Source organism: Hydra vulgaris, chromosome 11, assembly GCF_038396675.1.
Source record: "Hydra vulgaris chromosome 11, alternate assembly HydraT2T_AEP".
NCBI classification, from domain to species: Eukaryota; Metazoa; Cnidaria; class Hydrozoa; order Anthoathecata; family Hydridae; genus Hydra; species Hydra vulgaris.
Window position 1 is genome coordinate 12441466 of NC_088930.1, and position 24970 is coordinate 12466435.

General features: G+C 30.0%; 3 protein-coding genes across 4 annotated transcripts; 1 reads left to right on the forward strand and 2 right to left on the reverse strand.

Annotated features, from left to right (window-relative positions):
• Positions 1 to 231: 231 nt before the first annotated feature.
• LOC136086850 (uncharacterized) lies at positions 232 to 3219 on the reverse strand. The gene is made up of 2 exons (XM_065809344.1): positions 2388 to 3219; positions 232 to 2069 (listed from the first exon to the last, which is right to left on the reverse strand). The coding sequence occupies exons 1-2, from the start codon at positions 3217 to 3219 to the stop codon at positions 232 to 234; spliced, it is 2670 nt and encodes an 889-aa protein (XP_065665416.1).
• A 6785-nt stretch (positions 3220 to 10004) lies between these two features.
• Positions 10005 to 14137, reverse strand: LOC136087190 (uncharacterized). Its single transcript, XM_065809682.1, has 2 exons — positions 14065 to 14137; positions 10005 to 13749 (listed from the first exon to the last, which is right to left on the reverse strand). The coding sequence occupies exon 2, from the start codon at positions 13486 to 13488 to the stop codon at positions 10939 to 10941; it is 2550 nt and encodes an 849-aa protein (XP_065665754.1). The 5' UTR covers positions 13489 to 13749; positions 14065 to 14137; the 3' UTR covers positions 10005 to 10938.
• Positions 14138 to 22375: 8238 nt separating this feature from the next.
• LOC100208475 (GMP reductase 2) lies at positions 22376 to 24614 on the forward strand. 2 transcript variants are annotated; one of them, XM_065810141.1, is made up of 2 exons: positions 22376 to 22590; positions 23460 to 24614. In XM_065810141.1, exon 2 carries the CDS (start codon positions 23461 to 23463, stop codon positions 24502 to 24504), a length of 1044 nt encoding a protein of 347 aa, XP_065666213.1. In that variant the 5' UTR covers positions 22376 to 22590; position 23460; the 3' UTR covers positions 24505 to 24614. The 2 variants fall into 2 exon arrangements, with proteins under 2 accessions (XP_065666213.1, XP_065666212.1); XM_065810140.1 differs by lacking the exon at positions 22376 to 22590 and adding an exon at positions 23296 to 23375.
• The last annotated feature ends 356 nt before the right edge of the window (positions 24615 to 24970 follow it).

The window sequence follows — 24970 nt, forward strand, 5'->3', positions numbered from 1 at the left end:
GTGGTATTGTACAACGAGTTCAATTTATTAATATATTAAATAATATTATTATACAAATATGCGATAAACACAAAGAAGATTGTAGATCACAGCTAGAGTTGCTCGAGTCTGTTGTTGTTTGATAGGTTACTTCAAGAGAGCGAGACTTCAATAAACTCGCTATTTATACAAATTCCCAAGGGGGACATTAATTGTTATATACAAACAGCCAATCCAAATGATTTACGTTTATTACGATTTGATTAGCGCAACACTCCCGCCACCAACAGTAGTCACGAATAGCTGAATGTTACTTTCATCAACAAACGTAGTTTCGACAGAACTAACTTTATTTTCTTCCAGTAAACACAATTTGTTAACTGGACGAGTCAAATACATAATTTTTCCAGCGGAGATACATCGTACATTTGCTGCACGCACTTGTCCGTCTGTTGACGGTAAAAGTTTTTCAACAATGCCTATTTTCCATAAACCACGAACCAAATTTGAATCTTGGATTGTCACTACATCGCCTATATTTATAATGTTTTTACTTCCGCTTTTATTATTACTTTTATGAAATTCGCGAAGCTCTGTTAAATATTCATTGCGCCACCTATTCCAAAAATGTTCTAAAATAGAGTTTCTATATACAACGCGCTTTTTTATGTCCACATTTACATAACTGTTTTTTATTAATAATGTTTCTGAACTTATTCTCTTGCCAAACACGAGATGATTTGGAGATAAAGGTTCGTCTTCCGGTTCTTCATACGAAAATGTTAACGGACGATTATTTGTAACGACTTCGATTTCTGCAAGAATTGTGAGTACTTCTTCGTAAGATAATCTTGCAGTTTTTAATATTTTTCTAAGAACTCTCTTAACTGAACGTACCATACGTTCAAAGAATCCTCCCCACCACGGAGCGGCTGCAACATTGAAGTGCCATAAAATGCCTCTTGAGGATGTAAATTGTTGTGTTTCATCGGCTGTAAAACACGATCCATTATCACTAATAATTTCGTAGGGTGCGCCAAATTTGCTAATGAGTCTTCGCAACCCTCGAATACACGCCAAAGCTGAACAATCAGGAACTAAATCTAAATGTATAAAACGTGTACTAGCACAAGAAGCTAAAAGTATCCAACACTTAAATATTTCTTCTTCAGAATATATATTTTTCACAAATAACGGTCCACAGTAATCACTTCCTGTGTACTTAAAAACATAATCATCGTTTACTCTACTTAAAGGTAACGGAGGAACATCAGGATAACTATAAGTTTTGCCTTCGTACCTTCGACACAAAAAACATTTTTTAATTAATTTTTGAATTAAATTTCTAACTTTTGGAATCCAAAATTCCAATCTTAATTGGTTTAGCGTTTCTTTTACGCCGTTGTGCTTAACACTTTCATGACAATGTAAAATAATTAATTCAGTAAATAAACTTTCCTTTGGAAGAAATATTGGAAATTTAATATTGTAACTAATTGAAGCATTTCCCAATCGCCCCCTACATCTTATTATTCCTTCGCTATCAAAGAAAAATCCTAAATCATTTTTTAGTTGTTTATAATTCTTAGAACTATATATATTTTGTTGGATAAATTTAATCCAAATTATTTTGGCGTTTCTTAATTCAAAAGAAGAAAGTAAAAGATTGTTATTTCGTACTTGCGTATTTTTTAAGCAAGATACGAATTTTAGAATATAAGCAGTTACTCGTATTAAACGGGAGTATGAATTAAAATTAGTTATATCTATGAATTTTAAGTCTATGAACGATTCATTAGTTATTAGTAATATTTTTGTTTCCTCTGGAGGGTATATTAATTTATTTTGATCAAAGGAAGGCCAAACATCTGGAGTATAAAGAAATGTGGGTCCATTAAACCATAACTGATTATTAATTAAATTTTCAATACTAGAACCTCGTGATATAATATCCGCAGGATTACGATATGTTTCGACGTAATCCCAAAAGGAAAAGTCATATAAATCTCTAATTTTTTCAAGACGGTTTTGAATAAATGTTTCATAAATTTTATTAGAATTTTTTATCCAATGTAAGCAAATATAAGAATCTGAAAATAATTTAATTTTAGAAATAAGAATAATAGATGAGAGTTCCTTAACTACTTTTGAAATAAGTGTTGCAAGCAGTAAGCAACTTTTTAATTCTAATCGAGGTATTGTGCATTTACTTAGCGAGGCTATTCTAGATTTTGAAGTAACAAGAGAGGAACACTGTTCGTTCTCATTAAAAATACATCTTAAATATATACAACACCCAAAGGCTTTTAAACTAGCATCACTAAAACCATAAAGTTCAAATCGCGTGCAACTTGCACTCGATTTCGAAAAAAAATAACATCAAGGTACACAAATCGACTGTACAGAACCTAAATCCTTATAAATATCTTGCCATACTTTTAATAAATCTTTATTAATTTTACAATCCCATCCTATTTTAGATATACAAATTTGCTGAAATAAAATTTTTAAACGAACAGTTACTGGGTTTATTAGTCCCAAGGGATCGAAAAAACTTGCTGTAAAACTAAGCACGTCTCTTTTTGTTGGAAAAGGGACGGCAATCTTAAATAACTCAAAAAATGAAAAAATAAATAAATCTAATTTCTTGTTCCATGTTAAACCTAACACTTTAGTAATATTTTGACTCTGAAAATTCGTTTCATTTATTAACTTATCTAATTCGACCGAATTAGATTCAAATTTTCTTAAATTAAAACCAGCTTCACCTAGCCGGGAACGACATTTTTTATAAAAATTAAAACATTCAATTACAGAATAAGAGCAAAAACTTAAATCGTCGACGTGAATAGAATTTAGTAATCGACTTACAAATATTGGATCAGAACTTAAATAACGTTCCGCGTGTTTAATTAAAGTTGCTGAAAGAAGAAAAGGAGAAGAAGTGACTCCAAATAAGACACGACATAATCTATATGTTTCTAATTTATGATTTTTTAAATTTTTTATATCTAAATTATTAATATTTTCATACCATAAAAATCGTATGAAATCGCGATGCTTCTCAGATATTGAAATATTCAAAAAAGCTTTTTCAATATCTGCAATAAGTGCTATCTTATTTACACGAAAAAGTATTAAAACTCCATTTAGTAGAGTTATTAAAGAAGGACCTGAATGTAAACAATCATTTTGCGAGGGACCTGAGTTTGTCGCACTCGCATTAAATACAATGCGCATCTTAGTTGGAACTTTATCTTCTCTTATAACTGTCTATGAGGTAAGTAATATTTGAGTAAGAATGAGTCAGAACAAGTCCGACCTTAGATTTATTAATTAAAACTTGCTCTACCGTTCCATTTAATAATTATTCTAATATAATATCATTATATGAATCAAATAATTTTGCATCATTTAAAAACTTTTTCTCTAATGATTTGAATCTCGTTAAACATAAATTATAATTATCGCATAACAAAGGATGATACTCCTTAAAGGGTAGTTCTACAATATACCTATTATTTTCAAACTTAATGCTTTTGCGAAAATGTTCGACAACTAGATTGTCACTAATATTATCTTTGCTTTTATTCCAAATAGCTAAAAACTTATCTTTCAAAAACGTTTTATCATTATATAATTCTACTTCGACTTTTAAAACATGCGAAGACAGAACAGAACAATCTACTTTATTATTATTCTCAACCGTTATAGGACCACTGACTAAGTATCCTACCTTAGATTTTATTGCAATTGGGCCTTCAAACCCTCTTATTATCTTATTTTCAATTATCGACCAATAGTAATCGGCACCTATTAAAATATCAACTTCTAAATATTCATTATCTCTATGATAATCTGCTAATTTTAAGTATTTTAAATGCTTATAATTTTTACACGCAGTTTCTATATACTGGCCATTTAACGGAGAACAAATTTCTTTTACAAAACATATAATTTCAATATCAAATCCGTTATTACCTTGAACATAAACTTTAACCCTATCTAAAATTTCATTTGTATTATTATTTCCAAAAGTTTTGATATTAATTTCTTTAGAATCTATTGTTTTTAAATTTAATTTTTTACATAATGAAGGCGTAATGTAGCTTAATTGGGAACAGTTATCAAAGAGAAGACGGCAATAATTATATCGGGACTTATTATTTTTCACTTTTACCAAGCTGTCTGGAGTAAAACACGTTGATTAATTTTAGAAGAAACATCAGCAACAGCTGTTAACTGTCCTGTTTTAGAGTTATTTTCAAATTTATTATTCTCTTTAAAACTATCACAAATAGATATATGGTGAGGCTTGTCACACTTAAAACATCGAAAGTTTGATCTGCAATTTTTACTCGAGTGACTTTCGCGTAGGCAACGAAAGCAACATCTTTTTTCAATTAAAATATTTTTTCTAGCTAAAACATCAGTCACAGTAGTTACAATAATGTTACAAGTTACAATAATGAGATTTATGATTTTTTAAACAATAAACACATGTAATTAAATTTGTAGAAAAATTTTGATTACGGAAATTATTTTGCTTTAAATTCTGGTTAAACTTGTTACTAAACCGATTATCTGTCCCGTTAGCGTATAAAGTATTAGCAGTTATGGGATTTCTAAAATTTTCATAATTACTACGCGTATTTTCTCTGGCATTTATTTCATTTTTTAATATTTCTAAAACGTTAAATATATTCCAAGCTTGACTTCTGTTTAATTCTCTATTTATAATTAAATTTAATTCCTCTGGTAATTTTTCTAATAAGATAGGAATTAAAATTGATCCATACATATTTTCATCTACTGATAAATTTTCTAAACTCCGAATTTGTATTTCTATTGTATCAAACATTTTTCGTAATTCGCTTATATTTCTAACATCCTTAATTTTTTCTAGTGATAACAATTTTTTCATATGAATTGAAATTAATAACTGTTTATTGGAAAATCTATTTTTTAATATATTTAAAGCTACTGAATAGTTTTCATTAGATAATGTTAATCCTGTAATTGCAGATAAAGCCTGACCTTTAACTAAATTTCTAAGATAAGTCATTTTTTGTATATCAGACAATTCCATATTCTTATTTATAGCGCAATCAAAATTTTCATAAAAAGTTTGCCAATTTTCTTGTTTACCGTCAAAGATTTCTAATTTAAGAGCGGGAAGCTTAACTGTCTTGCTAATAAACTTATTTGAACTTATATTATCTACATTATTTTTATTAATAAAATTTTCTATACTTAAAATAGATCGCTTATAAAAAATGGTAAACTCTGTACTCGTAATTTCTTCTTGTTCTAACTCTTCATCCACCTCAATCAAAGATGATATATCGCAATCAAACTGTGTAATTTTCAAATACTTATCGATGGCTGTATTTTTCAGACTCGTCAACTCATTCAAGCTATCCCCGTGCAAACCACCAACCATAAGATTGTTAGCTTGCTCGAAAACTCGCCTGACTGAATTGACGGCCACCGTTCGTCCTCTACGTTTATTAGCAAGATTAGACATAATAAGATTAAGAAAAGAAATAAATAACTATATTATATATATAAATGGTATATGGCTTTAATTACAACTGTATGGACTTTTCAAATTGAGACCTCGATGAATGAATCAATAAAACCTCGTATCAACAAAATGTCCAGTCAAATTGAACCCTCGTAGCAAATATAATAATAAATAATAATATAACCTTTGACCTCGACTTTATATATTAACTTAAATAACTTTGTGTACAATTATACTTAATAAATGAATCTTATGACCTCAATTCTCAATAATATCTTAAATAATTTTCTTAATAATATCCTAAATAATTTTCTTAATATATTCTTAACTAACTTCCTCAGTATCTTAAATAAATTTCTTAATTGATAAATGAAATAGATATTTCAAAACAACAATAAATGCAATTATCACCTAAACAACTATAATAAGGAATAACAATTTGTAGTTAACGATCGACAAACGATCCAAAAGTTGAAACTTAATTGTAAATAAATCTTAATGTATATCTTTAATAGAAATTCTCATAAACGAATAATAAACTCACTTAGCTGATTAATTGATCACAACTTTTTCTTTATATATCGCTTCTTTAATTTTGTCTTTTAGTCTCTATCGTGGACTTCAAAATATTCTCTTCGTATTCTCCGTGGGCTCCATGTTGTAGTACTTAAGAGTGGTATTGTACAACGAGTTCAATTTATTAATATATTAAATAATATTATTATACAAATATGCGATAAACACAAAGAAGATTGTAGATCACAGCTAGAGTTGCTCGAGTCTGTTGTTGTTTGATAGGTTACTTCAAGAGAGCGAGACTTCAATAAACTCGCTATTTATACAAATTCCCAAGGGGGACATTAATTGTTATATACAAACAGCCAATCCAAATGATTTACGTTTATTACGATTTGATTAGCGCAACACTCCCGCCACCAACAGTAGTCACGAATAGCTGAATGTTACTTTCATCAACAAACGTAGTTTCGACAGAACTAACTTTATTTTCTTCCAGTAAACACAATTTGTTAACTGGACGAGTCAAATACATAATTTTTCCAGCGGAGATACATCGTATATTTGCTGCACGCACTTGTCCGTCTGTTGACGGTAAAAGTTTTTCAACAATGCCTATTTTCCATAAACCACGAACCAAATTTGAATCTTGGACTGTCACTACATCGCCTATATTTATAATGTTTTTACTTCCGCTTTTATTATTACTTTTATGAAATTCGCGAAGCTCTGTTAAATATTCATTGCGCCACCTATTCCAAAAATGTTCTAAAATAGAGTTTCTATATACAACGCGCTTTTTTATGTCCATATTTACATAACTGTTTTTTATTAATAATGTTTCTGAACTTATTCTCTTGCCAAACACGAGATGATTTGGAGATAAAGGTTCGTCTTCCGGTTCTTCATACGAAAATGTTAACGGACGATTATTTGTAACGACTTCGATTTCTGCAAGAATTGTGAGTACTTCTTCGTAAGATAATCTTGCAGTTTTTAATATTTTTCTAAGAACTCTCTTAATTGAACGTACCATACGTTCAAAGAATCCTCCCCACCACGGAGCGGCTGCAACATTGAAGTGCCATAAAATGCCTCTTGAAGTAACCTATCAAACAACAACGGACTCGAGCAACTCTAGCTGTGATCTACAATCTTCTTTGTGTTTATCGCATATTTGTATAATAATATTATTTAATATATTAATAAATTGAACTCGTTGTACAATACCACTCTTAAGTACTACAACACTCTGGTCGTTTGACGTGGATTTTCGTGAAGAAGTTGATTCTATCGCTCTTCGTCGAACTCAATTGGTCGACCGGTGTGTGATCCGTCCTTGAGGTCAAAAATCCCATTTTTGAAGCGCGAAAACCAACGGCGGGCGGTACTTTCAGGCATTGCTCCTTCTCCATACACAGCACAAATCTCACGAGCAGCTTCGGCGGCCTTAACACCTCGATTAAATGCAAAAAGCATATGGTGTCGAAAATGCTCAGTTTTGTCCACTTGACATTCCATTTTAATGATCTGAAAATACACAAAAATAAAAAAAACTAACAAATCAAAACACACTATCTTGTAGAGCAAAACATTCTCTTTCAAACAACATAAAACATTTTGCCAATGCATTTTATTTCTGCGTGCATTTTTAAATTTGAAAAAACGCTCATGAATTATTCCTCAACCCAATAGTAAACCAAAGGATGTAGGTGCATTCCTTGAGGACTTTGTTGACGAAGTTAATGAAAATCATGGGTTGATGATTAATGGGTACCATTATGCAGTAAAAATTTCAGCAATTATTTGTGATACACCGGCAAGATCATTTATAAAATTTAATAAGGCTCACAATGCTTACAGTGGTTGTGACAAATGTGAGCAACGTGGTAAATTTATTGGAAGAGTTACATTTCCGGAAATGAATGCAAAATTAAGAACAGACTTGTCTTTTGCTACGATGTTAGATTACAGTCACCACATAATGGAAAGCCCGTTGAATAGAACATCTATTGGTTTGATTACTCAGGTTCCTCATGATTACATGCATCTTGTTTGCCTAGGTGTTATGCAAAAGTTGATACATGCATGGATACAGGGACCTTTAAATACACGTCTCGGGCCTCGGGTGATTCAGCAGTTATCAGAAAAATCAGTCATTTTAAGACCACATGTGTGTTCAGAGTTTGCACGCAAACCAAGATCGTTTAGAGAGTTTGAACGATGGGAGGCATCTGAATTTAGGCAGTTTTTACTATGTACAGGGATAGTTTGCTTGAAAGACATATTGTCAGAGCGTTTATATAAAAATTTTATGCTGCTATGTGTTGCAATAAATATTTTATTGAGTGAATCATTGTGTCACATATATGCGGATTATGCTCATAATTTGCTTTTAATTTTTGTTGAAGATAGAGGAAACTTATATTGTCCTGAATTTTTAACATACAATATGCATGGATTGATTCATTTAGCCCAAGATGCCAAACACTTTGGCCCTCTGGACAATATTTCAGCATTTCCGTTTGAGAATTTTTTGCAACACGTGAAGAAATTAGTTCGGAGGCCAAATTTACCACTTCAACAAGTTGTGAGAAGAATGTATGAAAAAAATCTTGTTCAGAAGCTTAGTAAAGTTGATTCAATTTTGACAGAACAACATGAACTGAAGAAAGAACATTTTGATGGTCCATTGTGTTCAAATTTGGGAATGAATGTTTCTAATCAGTTTAAAGAGCTATATACCTCAAAATTTTGTGTTAAAGTTGGTTTTGGTGACAGCTGCTTTAGATTATTATCTGGGACAATAATTGTTGTGCAAAATATCACAAGATGCTCTGATGATCAGATTGTTATTTTACATAAATCTTTTGAAAAAATTGAGAATTTTTTCACATATCAATGTAATTCTAAAAATTTGATAATTTTCATGGTGTTGTTGTTAAGAAAACAGCTCTTCAAATGCTCTTTATCAGAAATAAAACACAAATATGTAATTTTACCTTACAAGCAATGTTATGTTGCTGTTATGCTTGTTATGTTATGCTTCATTTCTGAATATATAATAATATATTATATATTATAATATATTACCATGATTACTTTTTTTTTAAAAGTTTGATCATTATTATGGGTTGTAAAATATTGGTAATGGTAAGTTTCTTATATATTGGTGATTTATTTTTTGTTTTCTATCTTGCCTAATGTTTGTCAAAGTGAAAGCTCATTAAAGTCTTATTTTTAGGAGCCGTTTTTTCTAAGAATCAGACAAATTCCTGAAACTGTGGAAGTGACTTCCTCCAAATTGCTTGAATTTTTTATATATTGATCAGAATATAGAAAAAACCTGTTGGGGAAAAAAAAAATTTTCAAATATGTTTCGTTCACTCGGAATCTGGGCTTAAATTTTTGAGACTTTTTTAAAAATTTTTAGAAATTTAGTTTTTACCACCTTTGAACCCATTTTTTTGGCAAGGCAAAAAGTTGCACATAGCTTTTGTAGTTAATATCAGACGTAACCCAAAAGCTCTCTCCAAAAAATATAAAAAAGTTGCGTGACACTGTGCGGTTGGCTAATTATCATAGTTCAAAAGTACAAAATCAATCAGTTTTGTCAACTTTTAATCGGAGTTAATTCTAGCGGCGAAGTGTTGCACACAATTTTTCTTTTAGGATTTGAAATTATCAAAGGTATTGAGTCTAAAAATGGAAAGAAAGTTATGTGATACCTAAGGCCTATTAATATATTAAGGCTTGAAATTGGAAAGAAATGTTTTAGTATACTTACAAAATGAACCATTACGGCAGAGGCGCTTAGTTTTGTAAAAATGTAAACATATCCAACTGTCAATACAAAAAGGTCCTAACATAATAATAAAAAAAATTCGTGTGATTTTGTCACACGCATGATATTAAATGAATTAAAAACTGAACAAAAATCTAACATCAAGATAACTATATTGCTAATTAAATAAAACATAAATCAAACATTTAAATGTTTTTCCATTTAAAAATTAGTTTTTCATTTATTAATAGAGTCATTTACACACATTATCCACCACATCACACATAATTTCTACTCTGCTGCAGTAAGTTTCTCTAAGAATAATGATATGACTGTATTATAGTCTTCTTCGGATAATGAATAATCGCCACAACCACTGATTAGAAAAGGAGTATTTACTAAACAGATAATTTTATCAGTTTGGTTATTTATCTCCTCGGTAGTAACTGGCCAGCGAAAAGTATTCTTCTCTTGCCCGTTAATCATACAATTAACTCTGATCCCAGTTATAGATACCTAAAAGTATTAGCGCAACATTTAAAATAATATAATAAAGAGTTTATGATTTGTTTAATTTTGCTTACATTCAATAAAACTTGTAAAGTCTTATATAATGTCATTCTGAAATTATTTTTACATTTTATATATATTCCTTTTATTTTAGAGCACTGTTTTGTAAAACAAAATAAAAACTTGAAACTAATATATACTTTGAATAATATTACCTCCACAATATATCCAATATTCCATTGTTTTTCATATGCAACAGCAACCCAATCATTCACTTTCCATACAAGACAAATTTCTTTTGCAAGATTGGCGATGTCTTCCTCATATTTATTATCATCTTCATTGTCTCCTGCCAGATTAAAGTCATCATTTTCGCCATAAACTTCTTTGTTATCGTTAACCTGACTATTTTCATTATTTTCTGTTGTCGGTTCTACCAGCTTACCTTTTCTTTTCAGGTTACTAAATCTATAACAATATCAATGGTACATATTTTTAAACATATGTAAACAAACACACAAAATTATAACTTTCACCTAAATTTTAATTTCATATTTGTAAAAGAACTATTTAACAGTCAGAAACATAATCTAATTTGCAAAAGTTTTGATAGCAACAATGCCTACCTTGAAAATAAAGATCTTATCTGTTGGCTAGTTACATATTGATCAGGCGGAAGTTCTCTCCTCAGCTGCATGTGAACCTGCTCAGGGCTCATTTTATTACCTGATTCTTCTCCACGAATAAAGTATTTATACAACAGTTCTTTCTGCTGATTTGAAAATCTAAAAGAACTTCGAACTGGTAATGCCCAACCTTGCAATAGAAAAATGTTCATGCAATGTGGTTTGTCTTTTACGGAAGCACTGTTAGAGGATGAAGAAATTGGCATATTTAGTTGTGAAGTAATTTTCATCTTATGAACAAACGAGTTGCGAACTTTATCCAATGATGCTAATGATTTCAGAACTGTATGAAGACCGGATAGCATGTGTTCTTCTAACTCAGCATCGCTTTCAAATGATAAAGTACAATTCATTTCAGTGCAAAATCTTAATGAATATAATTGCCTGTCACTTCTTTTCTGTTTTTCCTTAAGTGACTTGTTACGCTTTATTGAATTATCTGTTTTGCTATATGGCAACAACAACTTAATCGAGGGTTGAATTTTAAGATTTCCATACTCTTGTTCAATTCCCTCACCGATATTGAAATAACGCCACATCTTCATACTTTTCTCACCAAACTCAAATGAGTGATAGTTGCTAATGTTCTTAATCTTTGGTCCAGTAACTACAGTTTTATCATTGCTAATTTGAGCAACTGCTACTTTTGCATCTTTAGCGCCAAAACTATAATGCATAGCCTTGTGTATATCTTCAGCAGTCAAAAGATTATTACCAGAGTCAACGTAACTCCTTAAAATTGTCTTTACAACTGCACTCTCCCTGTCACATTGATCTTTTCCACAACAGGGTTCATTATAATCATATCTCAGCAACTTTATATCTCTCTCTTTGCATACATTGTAGATTGCTTCAGCTGAAAGATTTCCCTGATAGCAGCCGGCATTATCAGATTTGGTAAACATTTTCTTGATATGCGGTTGATCAATTCTGAATTGGTCTAAAACTGCAGTGGCTAACAAAACAACATCACCTATTCCCTGATCACACCTATACATTGAAGTAAAGTAAACACGTTTGAATAACTTTCCTGCTATTTTTATGAAGAATATATCCACATGTAAACTTATTCCTTTCTTGCCAAAATACTCTCTTTGGCCCTCTCTGTATCGAACCGGAAGAATTTTTTGACAAAAATCTTTAAGCCAGAAAGCAGTTTCATCGTTTAATTGCTTAAAAGCTTCGATTTTTGCCTTTTTCTGTTGAGAATCTCTCATCAGGTGTTTTATGTAGTTGAATACATCCTTTACAGCAATTTCCAAATCATAAATAGAATCAGCATCGTCAGAATTTTGAATTGTTAGTTCTTTGATCATCTCGATAGCTTTGCACAAATCATAGCAATCGGCACATACCACTTCTGATATCTCTGTGTTGGATTGAAGATTTTTTTCAGATGGATCTGATAAGGCATGTTTTGAGCTATGAGAAGAAATGTTTGAGTCATTGACACTACAATTGGTTTGATAACTTGTTTTCAAATACCTTTTTCCTTTTTCAAGGACAGCTTCGAGAGATTTTGAACTAAATCTTTGTGCCAATTTTTGTAATGTTTGAAAACCATTCATGCCTGAAGCAGTAACATCATCTAATCCAGCTAAGCTTTTTCGACTTGAAGGTTTTATTGCATGCAATACTTTCCACAAACTTGAATCAGATAATGGTATATAATTGTTTTCACTACAACTTTTTCGATAGAACATGATAGCGTGGCTATATTTTGTCGTCAGTATTGCATGCACTATCTTTTGTTCTTCACCGCTGTCGTATTTTAATTTGGTTATTCCATAAGCAACATCATGCAAAATACCGCTTGTAAATATAAAGTCTAAGAAATGTTCACACTTTGTTTGATCAAGACTAGATCGGACGAATACTTTCTTCTCTGGAAATGCCAACCCTTTATGAGATGCATGCCATTTTCTTGCTGTTTCTATACGATGTTTGGTACACTCAAATGTGTTCATTATAAACTTTTTGGTATACTTGGTATGGTCTAATAATGAGAGGATAACTAACTTTCCCATGGAATCACTTTGCTTATATACTTTCTGAGCACGAATAATTTCAATTGGGAGAGGGCTATTTATTTCATCAACATTTTTACTGTTAAAAAAATCTATAAGTATATCCTCTTGTCCAGGAGCAACAGCTTCCGCAAATTTTTTCTTTAATAAGTTTTCTAGGCGAACATACTTGCGTTTTAACTTATCTTTAGTAGTATCTTCCAGATATTCGAACTTCCTTTTTAATCTAAATTTTATTGGACTTGCATTAAGAACCTCAGTTACACTCTCACGGCTTCTTAGAGATTCGTCCAAAATCTCCTGTGAAACATTAATTTCACCGGGATCAAATTCTTCATCTGGAGTAGCAGGTGTCATATATGTTTGTTCTTGTTGTGTTTGTGTTTCTGTACATAAATTGGTGTTTTCGTTGACTCTAGATAAAGCAGTTTCTTGCTTTAAATGGGTAAAACACAGCATTGCATCAACTGAAAATACTTAATTGTATCGCTTTGACATTGATATGACGACATGTATTGGTGACGCCCTTAAAGCGGGAGATTTTTTTCCTTTTATATTTAGATGGTGAGGATGAAAGCATGTTTTTGGAGGACTCCATGCAATACCAAACGTGTACCGGTGAAAAGCACATATTTGTTCATCCTTTTCAAGATTTCTTTTAAGTCTATTTGCAATAAGTCCATTTTCTTCCCAAATATTATTATCGTTTAATCGCATGACCTAAAAACAATTTTTTAAACAATTATTAAGTGTGTCATTTAAAGCATTGTTTATAATCTGACTCTTCACGAAAAATGTTTACAAGTTTGAAATACATTGTTGTTATTATTAAAATACAATATTGCAAGAGTCTGATTAATTTAGTGATTATTTATTAAAAGAGTGAGGAATTAATTAAAAGAGCTATTTTTTTTTGTTTAAAGAACTTTGTCTCAAAATCTTATTGCAGAGAAGTTATAAAGTATGTTATAAAAATTATAAAGTAAGTTATAAAAATTATATTACAGTCTGCGTAAATTTAAAATACATAATTACCTTTAAGTTGATGAGGTGTTTCTTAACATCAACATCTCCCAGCTGATGAATGTAGAACATTTTGTTTATAATTTTATGTTTTTTGAATGATCCACAATTTCCTTTTGAAAAGCAACAACAGTTTTCATAAAAATATTTGTTTTGTTTCATACTCAACTAAAAACAAGTTCTATTTATGCAGTACCTATTTCTCAATAGCAATGATAAAATATCTACTCTATTTATGCAAATTTTAAAGATTGTTAAAATAAAGTTAAGACATTTTTATGGTAAAGTAAACAACCGCCCACTAACTTGTTTCTCCACAATCGTGATATCAGCGATTCTTCTTCCATTCGATCACCACAAGTTATTTGGTTATGACGTAAATTTAAATAATTCACTTCTGATCGTGTATTGTTTTTTATTATTATTTATTTCAATTGTTATGATTTCTATATCATAGTCAGAAACGCTTAAATTTTTTCTTAACATTACGTGCAATGTTTTGTGTAATGCTAAATGATAATTTTGGATGATAGAAATTTTATTGTGAGCGAAAACCTCATCTGTGTGTCCAAAAAAATATCTCTTCGTACTTAATCATTTTTAATAATTTGTAACTTTATTTTTAACTTAATATCTAAAGATCACACGAATTTTTTTTATTATTATGTTAGGACCTTTTTGTATTGACAGTTGGATATGTTTACATTTTTACAAAACTAAGCGCCTCTGCCGTAATGGTTCATTTTGTAAGTATACTAAAACATTTTTTTCCAATTTCAAGCCTTAATATATTAATAGGCCTTAGGTATCACATAACTTTCTTTCCATTTTTAGACTCAATACCTTTGATAATTTCAAATCCTAAAAGAAAAATTGTGTGCAACACTTCGCCGCTAGAATTAACTCCGATTAAAAGTTGACAAAACTGATTGATTTTGTACTTTTGAACTATGATAATTAGCCAACCGCACAGTGTCACGCAACTTTTTTATATTTTTTGGAGAGAGCTTTTGGGTTACGTCTGATATTAACTACAAAAGCTATGAGCAACTTTTTGCCTTGCCAAAAAAATGGGTTCAAAGGTGGCAAAAACTAAATTTCTAAAAATTTTTAAAAAAGTCTCAAAAATTTAAGCCCAGATTCCGAGTGAACGAAACATATTTGAAAATTTTTTTTTTCCCCAACAGGTTTTTTCTATATTCTGATCAATATATAAAAAATTCAAGCAATTTGGAGGAGGTCACTTCCATTGACTGCCTGATTCTTACAAAAAATGGCTCTTAGTACATGAGTATGAGTTGCTAAATCATTTACAAAAAACTTTATTTTTTATTTTATATTACTATCTAGTCAAAATTTGTAATATTTTTTAGTTGTATTTGTAATAAACTTTGTTTCTTAACTTATTTTATAGTTTGCTGTATTTTGACATTATTTATATTGAACTTTTTTGAAAAATAATGCAGTTAATGCAACTTCCTGGTTACAAAATAACTACAGAAATTAAAAAATTAATTATAACAATTCCCACATTCCTGTGAAATACTTTTCCCATATTTTTTCCCATGTGTTATTAGTTGTACAATTAAAGAAAAAAAAAATATTCTTCAGAAATTTGTATTTGTTTTTTAGGAATACTTCTAAATAATGTTAACAGTTGATCAATAATAAACAATAATAACTTTTTTTCAAATAGGTTTTATCTCAAGTATATAATGGCTTTTATTATAGTTGAGTTTCTTGATTATCCAAAAGACCCTAAAGAAACTCGTGAATTGGGTATAATTCCAAAAGGTTGGCTGTGTTCTGAAGAAGAAGATTGTTGTTGCCACCCTTTTTCAGAAACCAAAATAAAATAAACAAAATGGTTAAGGATGAAGTAGAACCAGAAAAAACTTGGCATGAGCACAGAATTAGAGTGCTTGGAAAAGCAGGTATGTTAGCTTTTGTCAAATGCTGTTGTGTATTTAAAATGCTGTTGTGTATTTAAAATAATACAATTTTTACTTTAGTTATTGTACTATTTATAGCAACTTATGAGAGAGCTTTAGAAAAAGGTTGCAAGTTATGAGTCTGATCTTAATCTCACAGAGAATGACAAAAAAAGCATTGCAAATGAAAGTCGCCTAAGGAAGCGGTATTTTTAGGTGAAACATATCGTTAACATATGATATAAGCATATCTATTTTTATATCTTTTTTTAAATTAATAAAATTTATATTTTGCTTTGTTTTAGAAAAGTAGACTATAGCGGATTAGTAGAAAGTTAACATGAATCTGATGATGGAATCAACTTCAAGATTGGAGCATCTGTCCAAGAAAAAACGAAAAAAAGGAAACTATTGAGAACAGAACCAATCACAACAACTCCTGATGTCCCTGAGTTTCCTAATTTGAGAGGTAAATGATCTGAAATTTGGAACCTCTAACTCCACGAGGTAAGTTGGCTCATATGAGCCAACTTACCCCGTGAAAAATACGTCAACTTACCCCGAAAGCTTTTTTTTTAATAAACAGTCTATAGATCCTGAAAAACGGCAGCTTTGAAAAAAAAGTCTGACTGGATATAGTAAACCAATTTTGACTGGAACTTTTACAATAACTTTTTTTTCATACGACTAAATATTTTCTTTGTAAAGTAAAAAGGAAGCGATGTTCTAAAAGCTACGTTTTTGTCCAAAAAATGCATAAATCTCAATATCTCCCATGCGCATGCGCGAATCCTGACAGTACTACAGTGAATGATGAAATGGTCAATAAGGAAGTTTCTGAGTAATTTTTGTCACTTTCAGATGAAAGGCTCTAAAGATAAACGCAGTTCGTCAACTTACCCCTGCGGCCAACTAGCCCCAGTCTCCCCTACATCAAACAAATCACCTTTGTGAGGGTGAACATGGTTTGTTTGATGCAAATTTTAATTATATATCAATGTACATTTTTATATGCATACATATTAATATACCAAATTATGTTAAATTAATGAAGTTTAAAATTGAATAATTGGTTATATATTGTAATAATTTACTTAAATTATATGGAATATATTGTAATAATTTACTTATATTATACTCCCTCCGTTCCGAAATACTGTTCCGATTCGCACCCAACCTAAAGAATTATTGAAAAATAAATTATTGTTGGTATTTTTTTATTTTTTACATAAATTATATCATTTTTTGAACATTTTAAACATTTAATACTCCATTAGTATTAAATGTTCAAAAAAAATAAAATTTATGTAAAAAATAAAAAAATAACAGCAATTTATTTTTCTATAATTCTTTATGTTTAATGCAAATCGGAACAGTTTTTGGGAACAGAGGAAGTAATATTTAAGTAAATTATTATAGTATATAAAAAAATGTTGGGTATGATAAATTTTTTAAGAAGCTTTAATTTCTGCATTTTAAATCCATGTATATAGATTTATAATGCAAAATAATCAGAGACAGGTCAGAGACAAAATAATCAGAGACAGGTCTTCTTTAGTTGAAATACCTTTCGTGAGCAGAACAAATTCATCAAAATACCTGAAACAAACTAAAAAAATGTAAAAGCGTCTTTAAAACCTTCATAACGATCTAGGGAAAAAAAAACGAATGCTAAAAAAATTAAAACATGTAATTAAACTTAATAAATATATATTATATTGAATTTTCATTTATTTCACTCATCATAAAAACTTTTTCTTACTATTTTTAATCAGTTCTTTTATTTTAATTTTTTTAAAAGAGTTTAAAAAAAAAATACTAAAGATATTGAAAATCAATTTCAAGATTCCAAGTATCCTGTACATGGGGAGCTTTTTTCATTGTGTATAGACATTGGAGTATGCCCTTTAAAAAATTGGCCAGCGACTAGCTTGCAACTGGCTAGCAACTAGCTAGCGACTTGCTAGCGACTAGCAAACATTTATAATGTAAAAACAGAATTTGACAGCGAAAAATGCTAGTTAATAATTTTTTGATTTTTTTTTCAAAAAGTTTTTGTATTTGGGAATCACGTTTTGTTTGCATTTAACACTACTGATATTTGAAGTTTTATTTCAAAATATGTGACATCATGATAGGTATTGTGTGATAAATATTATTTACATACTATGCATTACATAGCTTGATAAAAGTAATTTCTTTGCAATTAAGATTTTGTTCGTTATACAAACTATAAAAATGCACCGGAGAAATGCACAACTAAAGCAGTGACAGATTCGGGAGGGCGGGGGAGGGAAGGTATGCGTCCCTCCCCCACCAGAATCTGAAAGTCTTAAAATATCATAGAAATGGAGGCCTTTTATTTTTATTGATTTATTTATCCTATTGCTTTATTGATTTTTATCATTTTATAAGCACATTCAAACTCTTTAATGGAAATTTAAATTACCTAATATACATTTTACAGGAAGAATTAAATCACATTTATAGTGTTAGTTATAATGGAATAATTTTGCTAAGCTTGGTACAAAGAAGCTGTTTATTTGATTTACATCCTTTCTAAATTATATAGAAAAATCGTCATTATTTTTTAATAACTTTAGGCAAGTTGCATGTTATAATTTTACGATTGCCAGTAATTTCCTTTAAAATTTGCAATGAGCTTTTAGCGTTGTGTTTTAAGCGTTTATGAGCGTTTAGCGTTGTGTTCTCTTGTAAGTTTAAGTAGTATTTTCTTTTAAGTTTTTTTTTTTGACTTTCAAAATGCTTTACGTGATATTTATAAACAAATATAAATTATACTTATTTTTATCTGTTTTCAACTTTAAATACTTGATATACAATTTTGATTTAACTTATGAAGATTTAATGAGTTCTTTGGTAATCCATGGTGATTTTATACTCTTTTTGTTTAAGTTTACTTTCGATTGTGGGAAGTTTGCATCATAAACTTTAAAGAATGTTTTTAAGGACGACTTATAAACCTCATTTTTTTTTGGATGGAAAACTTATATGTTTCCAGTGTAATAAACGATAGTTGTAGACGTGATAGTTGCAGCCATTGCTCACTGGTTAGAGTTCTTATTCAGAACCAAGAGGTCCGAGGTTCAATGCCGACTCTAGCAAATAAGCAACTTTGGTAAGAAAGGAACTTCCTTGTTAAATGCTCTTCCGCGACGCTTTGTGATAAGATTGTAAGGACTTCTGGTAGCACCTTAATAGCAAAAAAAAAAAAGAAAAAAAAGAAAGGAGGTTGTTTATTAATGTGGTCCTCCACAGAAAAGGCTAACTTTTGAAAGCAAAGAGTTTTTGATTTAATTTTTTTACCAAAAATGTGGTTCTATAAACTATTTACAAAAATCAACTTTTAAAAAAAAATGTCTCGATTAGCCAATTATTTAAAAAATGAATGAAAAAACTAGTATTTTTTGTGACAAGCTAGCAATCAAAATACTTATCATATCAAGCTGAAAATTGGTGTATATACTCATTGAGTTATATTAATTCGGATAAGAAAAGCATTTTATATTATTCACAGTATATAAAAAGTTACAAGATTTGAAACAAACATAGAAAAATTGGTGTACAAATGGCCAACATTAGTCTCATAAAAAAGTACTTTCCTTATTTTATTTTATATATCCTTCTCTCATCCGGATCCTTTTTAATTATGTGAAAAATCAAAAAAAAGTTAGATAAAAAGCTTAAACGAGTCCAAAGTTATCATGTTTTAAAGATTTTTATTCGAAGCAAAACTTTATTTTGAGAAAACGACAAGTATATAAAACAAAAGAATAAAACCATAATAAAAAGTTCACAAAAAACATATCAAAACCCTCCAGGAATATATTTCGAGTTTTTTTCTTCATCATCTTTGTCTAAGTAACCCTTTTTAATTGTTCTTAGTTGTTTTCTTCTCTTTTTGACACGGTCAGTGGACTTTTGAAGAGACCGCTTTATAGTTTCTTTCTTCTTTTCATTAAGTTTCATAGGCGTAACATGGCCTGTTAGATTAAATTTATTTAGTACAGAGAGGATTCCATTAGGCCCTTCATTAAATTCAATAACAGATGAATTAACTGCAGACTCTAAGACCACTCTACCCACAAAAATATTTTTTGGGCATCGTCTCCAAATAATCTGGTTGAGTGCCTCGTTGGCGTTTTGGGTCTTACCATGGAGACATTTTTTTAGTAAATCATCTGAAGATAAATCAGTAAAAGTTGGTTTCAAAATGTTAAAGACTGAAACAGAAAGATTCACTTGCTCTACATAAGTATTTACACCATGAACTTTGTCTAAATGATATTTATACCAAGTCTCTGAATCTCTTGGGCACATATGGTGTCGCCATTCCGTGTCATCAAAAATTGTGCAATGAAACAAAATGGCCCAAACAGCTTTTTTTATAGCATACAAATTTTCAAGATTGTTTCTAATGGCTAGGCCATAGAAGTTCTGCATAGAATTGATCACAGATTTAGTTAACTTTCCTCTTCCATGGAGTGGTGTGTTTGTTCCTTTGTAAGTTTTAACAACCTTACGAAATCAAATCTTTGTAAGGGTCGCTTTCAATTACATCTTTAAAGGAGGAAGTGTCACCATCTCCTAAGTATTCATAATAAATCAGGTTATTTTTTTCTATTGAGCGATTGAATATTTTGACTGCCCCAGCAGATTCCACAGCACCCGAAGAACCAACATGGTAAATAGTGCATTGATGATTTGCAAACCATTCTGCATATTCTGGAGTTGACTTTTTATTTTCCCGAGAGACACAGCCATGGCAAAATTTTGAAAGTACTTCAACATCAATACATTTTTTATCAATGATTGTTGTTACTACTCCATTAAGGAGGAATATCCTCGGGTTTGCCAGGTTCCATCAACGGTAACACGTTTTTGATTTGGGCATTCAGAATAAGAATGGAAGCTTTTAGCATGCTTTTACCAGCTGCTGTATGATGTGCTTCCTTTATAGAACCTTGAGTGTAACGATGATAACAATTGTTTGTGATACTAAATACGTTCAAGCAAGAAAAAAATCTTTCCATGGTTTCAAAACCAACACCAATCTCTCGTGAGGCAATAATGCTTCTAATATTTATATCAAACGGCTCCTTCATTTTTGAACCTTCCTCTTTACTAATATATTCACAGGATTTTGAGGTAAAAAATAGCTCTCTGTTTAAACAATATTCACAGTGTATTTCTAAAGAATGGGCTAACCCCTTTCGAGATTTTAAATTGTCAATAACTTGTATGTTTTTGTTGCAAGTAAAGCATTTCCCAAATTTTTCTATAACAGTTTTAAAAATTTGAACTTTATAAAATAAAATAATCAAATTTATCAACGTTATTATTCTCCTCTACATCTGATTGTGAAGACTCACTTTCTGTGTCAGAAGAAAAATCTACATCATCAACAGTATATGATATATCAATTTCAACTTCTTTGTTTTGTTTGTCATCACTGCATATGACAGATTTGTTGTGGAGATGCTGATTCGTTCTCTTTCTTTTCCTGTTAAAAATTTTCTTATTCCTCTTAGCCATAATTTTAAATATAATTCGTTTGGTACCAATACAACTAGGGTTGCAATATAAACAAATATCCAAAAGCTCCTAAAATTGAGAGCACTTTTTTCATTTACGAACAACTTGTACAAGGCTGTTTTATAACTTATGACTTTAAGTTGCGTTAAGTTATATTCACATCAATTTTTAACAATAAAAAAGATATTTGACTAGTTATTAACCTAAAAATAACTCAAAATGTGGTTGCTATGGGCGTTTCTAAGGATACTTTTTTAAGATACCTAAATATAACAGCTAATATCTTTTTTAATAGAGTTTGTTTACAATCCAGTATAATCAGAGAATATTCACAAGCGATGAATAAATAAAATAAGCTTTAAAAAAATTTTTTTTTTTTATAAAAATAAGCCTTTATGAGTGTAGGACCATGATGCAATATTCGCTTCATTGAAGCAGCGTTTTATGAAAACTTATTTCTCTATTGGTACTAGTTCAATATCAATACTTATTGAGAAGAAATTACGAAAATGGTCAGATGCATCATTTTTAATTAACACATTTTTGAGAGTATTACCCCACATTTTGAAAAGTATTAGCCTCTTGTTGAGAGATTCATTAAAATTACGAGAGAAAAATTAAAAAAATCAAAAATTCCTGTTATTTTATTATTCATGTTAGGAAATAGCAATGTGAAAAATAAGTTTATGTCCATTTACAGACATAATTGTACGATCGTTCCACGATTGCCACAGGTCTAATAGAAGCTAAAAACGTCTACTTAAGGTTTTCTATAAATCAAGTCAAAACTTGCGTGACGTAATTTATGGACTCCTTACCCATTCGTCAAAATGATTATTCCCGTGTGGTTCGGTGAGTCCGCCGCAACCTTCAATTTGAATTTTTTTCATTTTGACTTGAGTAGCTTGAATTTTTGAACTAAAATTTGTATATTTGGAACGTATTCTTTTAATCTTATATAAATTTACACTTTTATATGTATATAGATTGATGAACCAAATTTATTTTAATGAAAATTAGAACTTGAATAAGCGATTATATATTACAATAAGTGAGTTAAATTATAATATTTGGTTGTTTTGTTAAATGCCATTTGGGTTTTTTGAATTGCTTGTTGATTTTTTATTTTATTTTTAAACATTTTTTTACAACTACAAATATTCATTTTTTTTATATAAAGATTAAAAAATAATTATCAGAAATTAAGTTATTCTTTAAGATAACACTTTTATAAGTATATAAATAAAAAAAAGAAAAAGAAAAATAGACAATCACTTATCTCTAACAGTTACTTTGTGTTTCTTGCAATGTTATGATATTATTAAAGACATAAATTTGTTAAGACTAAAGCAAAGGATAAAAAAATGATGCTTACATAATAAATCTGTAAAAAAAAAAAAAAAAATCTTTCCTAGTGTTGTTTGGTAAACAAATTATTATTCATGATCCTAGTTCTATGATGATATTATGTTATTGCCAGTGATAGTATTATTAATGTATAAGAAATATGTCTTTTTAAATTGTATAAATTCAATTAAAACAAATTATATTTTATTAAGATAATCTGAAAGTATGTTACAGCTGTTTGATTGAGTGCTTATCTTTTTTTCTCTCAATGCACAATCACATACACTGTAACTTTATTATTTCATAACATTTTTTAAATAATGATAAACTATTTCAACCTAATAAATTCAATTAAAACAGTTTCTGTTGTAATAAAATGACCGTACAAAGATAAAATATGTTGCAGCTGTTAGATAAAAATAATCTCTCTCTCTACATACGCACACACAAATAAACATAAATGCACACATGTGTTGTAACTTGTATCATGTAAGCACTATTTGTGTTTTAAAACAGTAATGCTAAATTTTAGTTTTTATAACATTAATTCAATTTTTTTTCTCATTTTTTTAGAATGCCTCATTTAGAAAATGATGTAAAACTAGATTTTAAAGATGTGTTAATTAGACCAAAGAGAAGTACAATTAAATCAAGAGCTGATGTTGATATAACAAGACAAAATGTGTTTCGCCATTCAAAAAGAAAATTTCCAGATGACGTTGTTCCAATAATTGCTGCTAATATGGATACTATTGGTACTTTTGAAATGGCAATTGTTTTATCAAAGTATCAACTTCTTACTTGCATACACAAACATTATTCTGTTCAAGATTGGTTAAATTTTGCAAAGGAACATCCTGAAGTTTTACCTTATGTAATATACACAAGCGGAATGACAGAAAATGATGGGAAAAAAATTGAAGAAGTTTTAGTTGCTATTCCACAAATCAATGCCCTTTGCTTGGATGTTGCAAATGGTTATTCTGAGCATTTTGTTAATTTTGTTAAAAAAATGAGGAGTTTGTTCCCTGAGCACATAATAATGGCAGGTAATGTTGTAACAGGTGAAATGATTGAGCAGCTGTTATTAGAAGGTGCAGATATTATTAAAGTAGGTATTGGGCCAGGTTCTGTATGTACAACTCGTAAAAAGACTGGAGTTGGCTATCCTCAGCTTAGTGCGGTTTTGGAATGTGCTGATGCTGCACATGGTTTAAATGGACATATTATATCTGACGGTGGATGCGTCTGTCCTGGAGATGTTGCAAAAGCTTTTGGTGCTGGAGCGGATTTTGTTATGCTTGGTGGAATGCTAGCAGGGCATGATGAATGTGGAGGTGAGTTAATTGAGCGAGATGGACGGCAGATGAAAATATTTTATGGAATGAGTTCTGAAACTGCTATGAAAAAACACACTGGCGATGTTGCTGAATACAGAGCTTCAGAGGGTAAATCTGTTGAAATACCTTATAGAGGTAAAGTAAAACACACCATTCAAGATATCCTAGGTGGTCTTAGATCAGCATGCACTTATGTAGGTGCATCAAAGCTAAAAGAGTTATCAAAAAGAACAACTTTTATTCGTGTAACACAGCAAGTTAATGGAGTTTTTTCGTAGCATAGAGAAATATTTATTTAAGAAAAATAAACTTATTTTTAGTTAATATATAGTTTAGTATTGTATTAGTTCTAAAAATATATACCATATTAATGGCACACAAACTTTAACATTTTTTATTTATTTATCTTTCAACATTTTTTTCAGAGACCTCTACAAATTGATTAGGAGGCCCATAAACAATCAATCCAGTAATTAAAAATTTTATCTATGAAAAAATATTTTGTGGGTAACATTTTTCCCAATATAAAAAAAAGCATACCATAAAAACCTGGTTCTTGATTTATATACAAGATCATTTTGTCGGCTAAAGTTTTTGAAAAGGCCCGTAAACTGACTTAACGTGAATAAGGTCAGTTTATGGTACCGGTAGCGTCTAGGGATGGCTCTTACTTATTTTGATGTAAAAACGCGAAATTCTTTTAAGCGTAAATTACTTAACATAACTCATTAAAATATATAATTT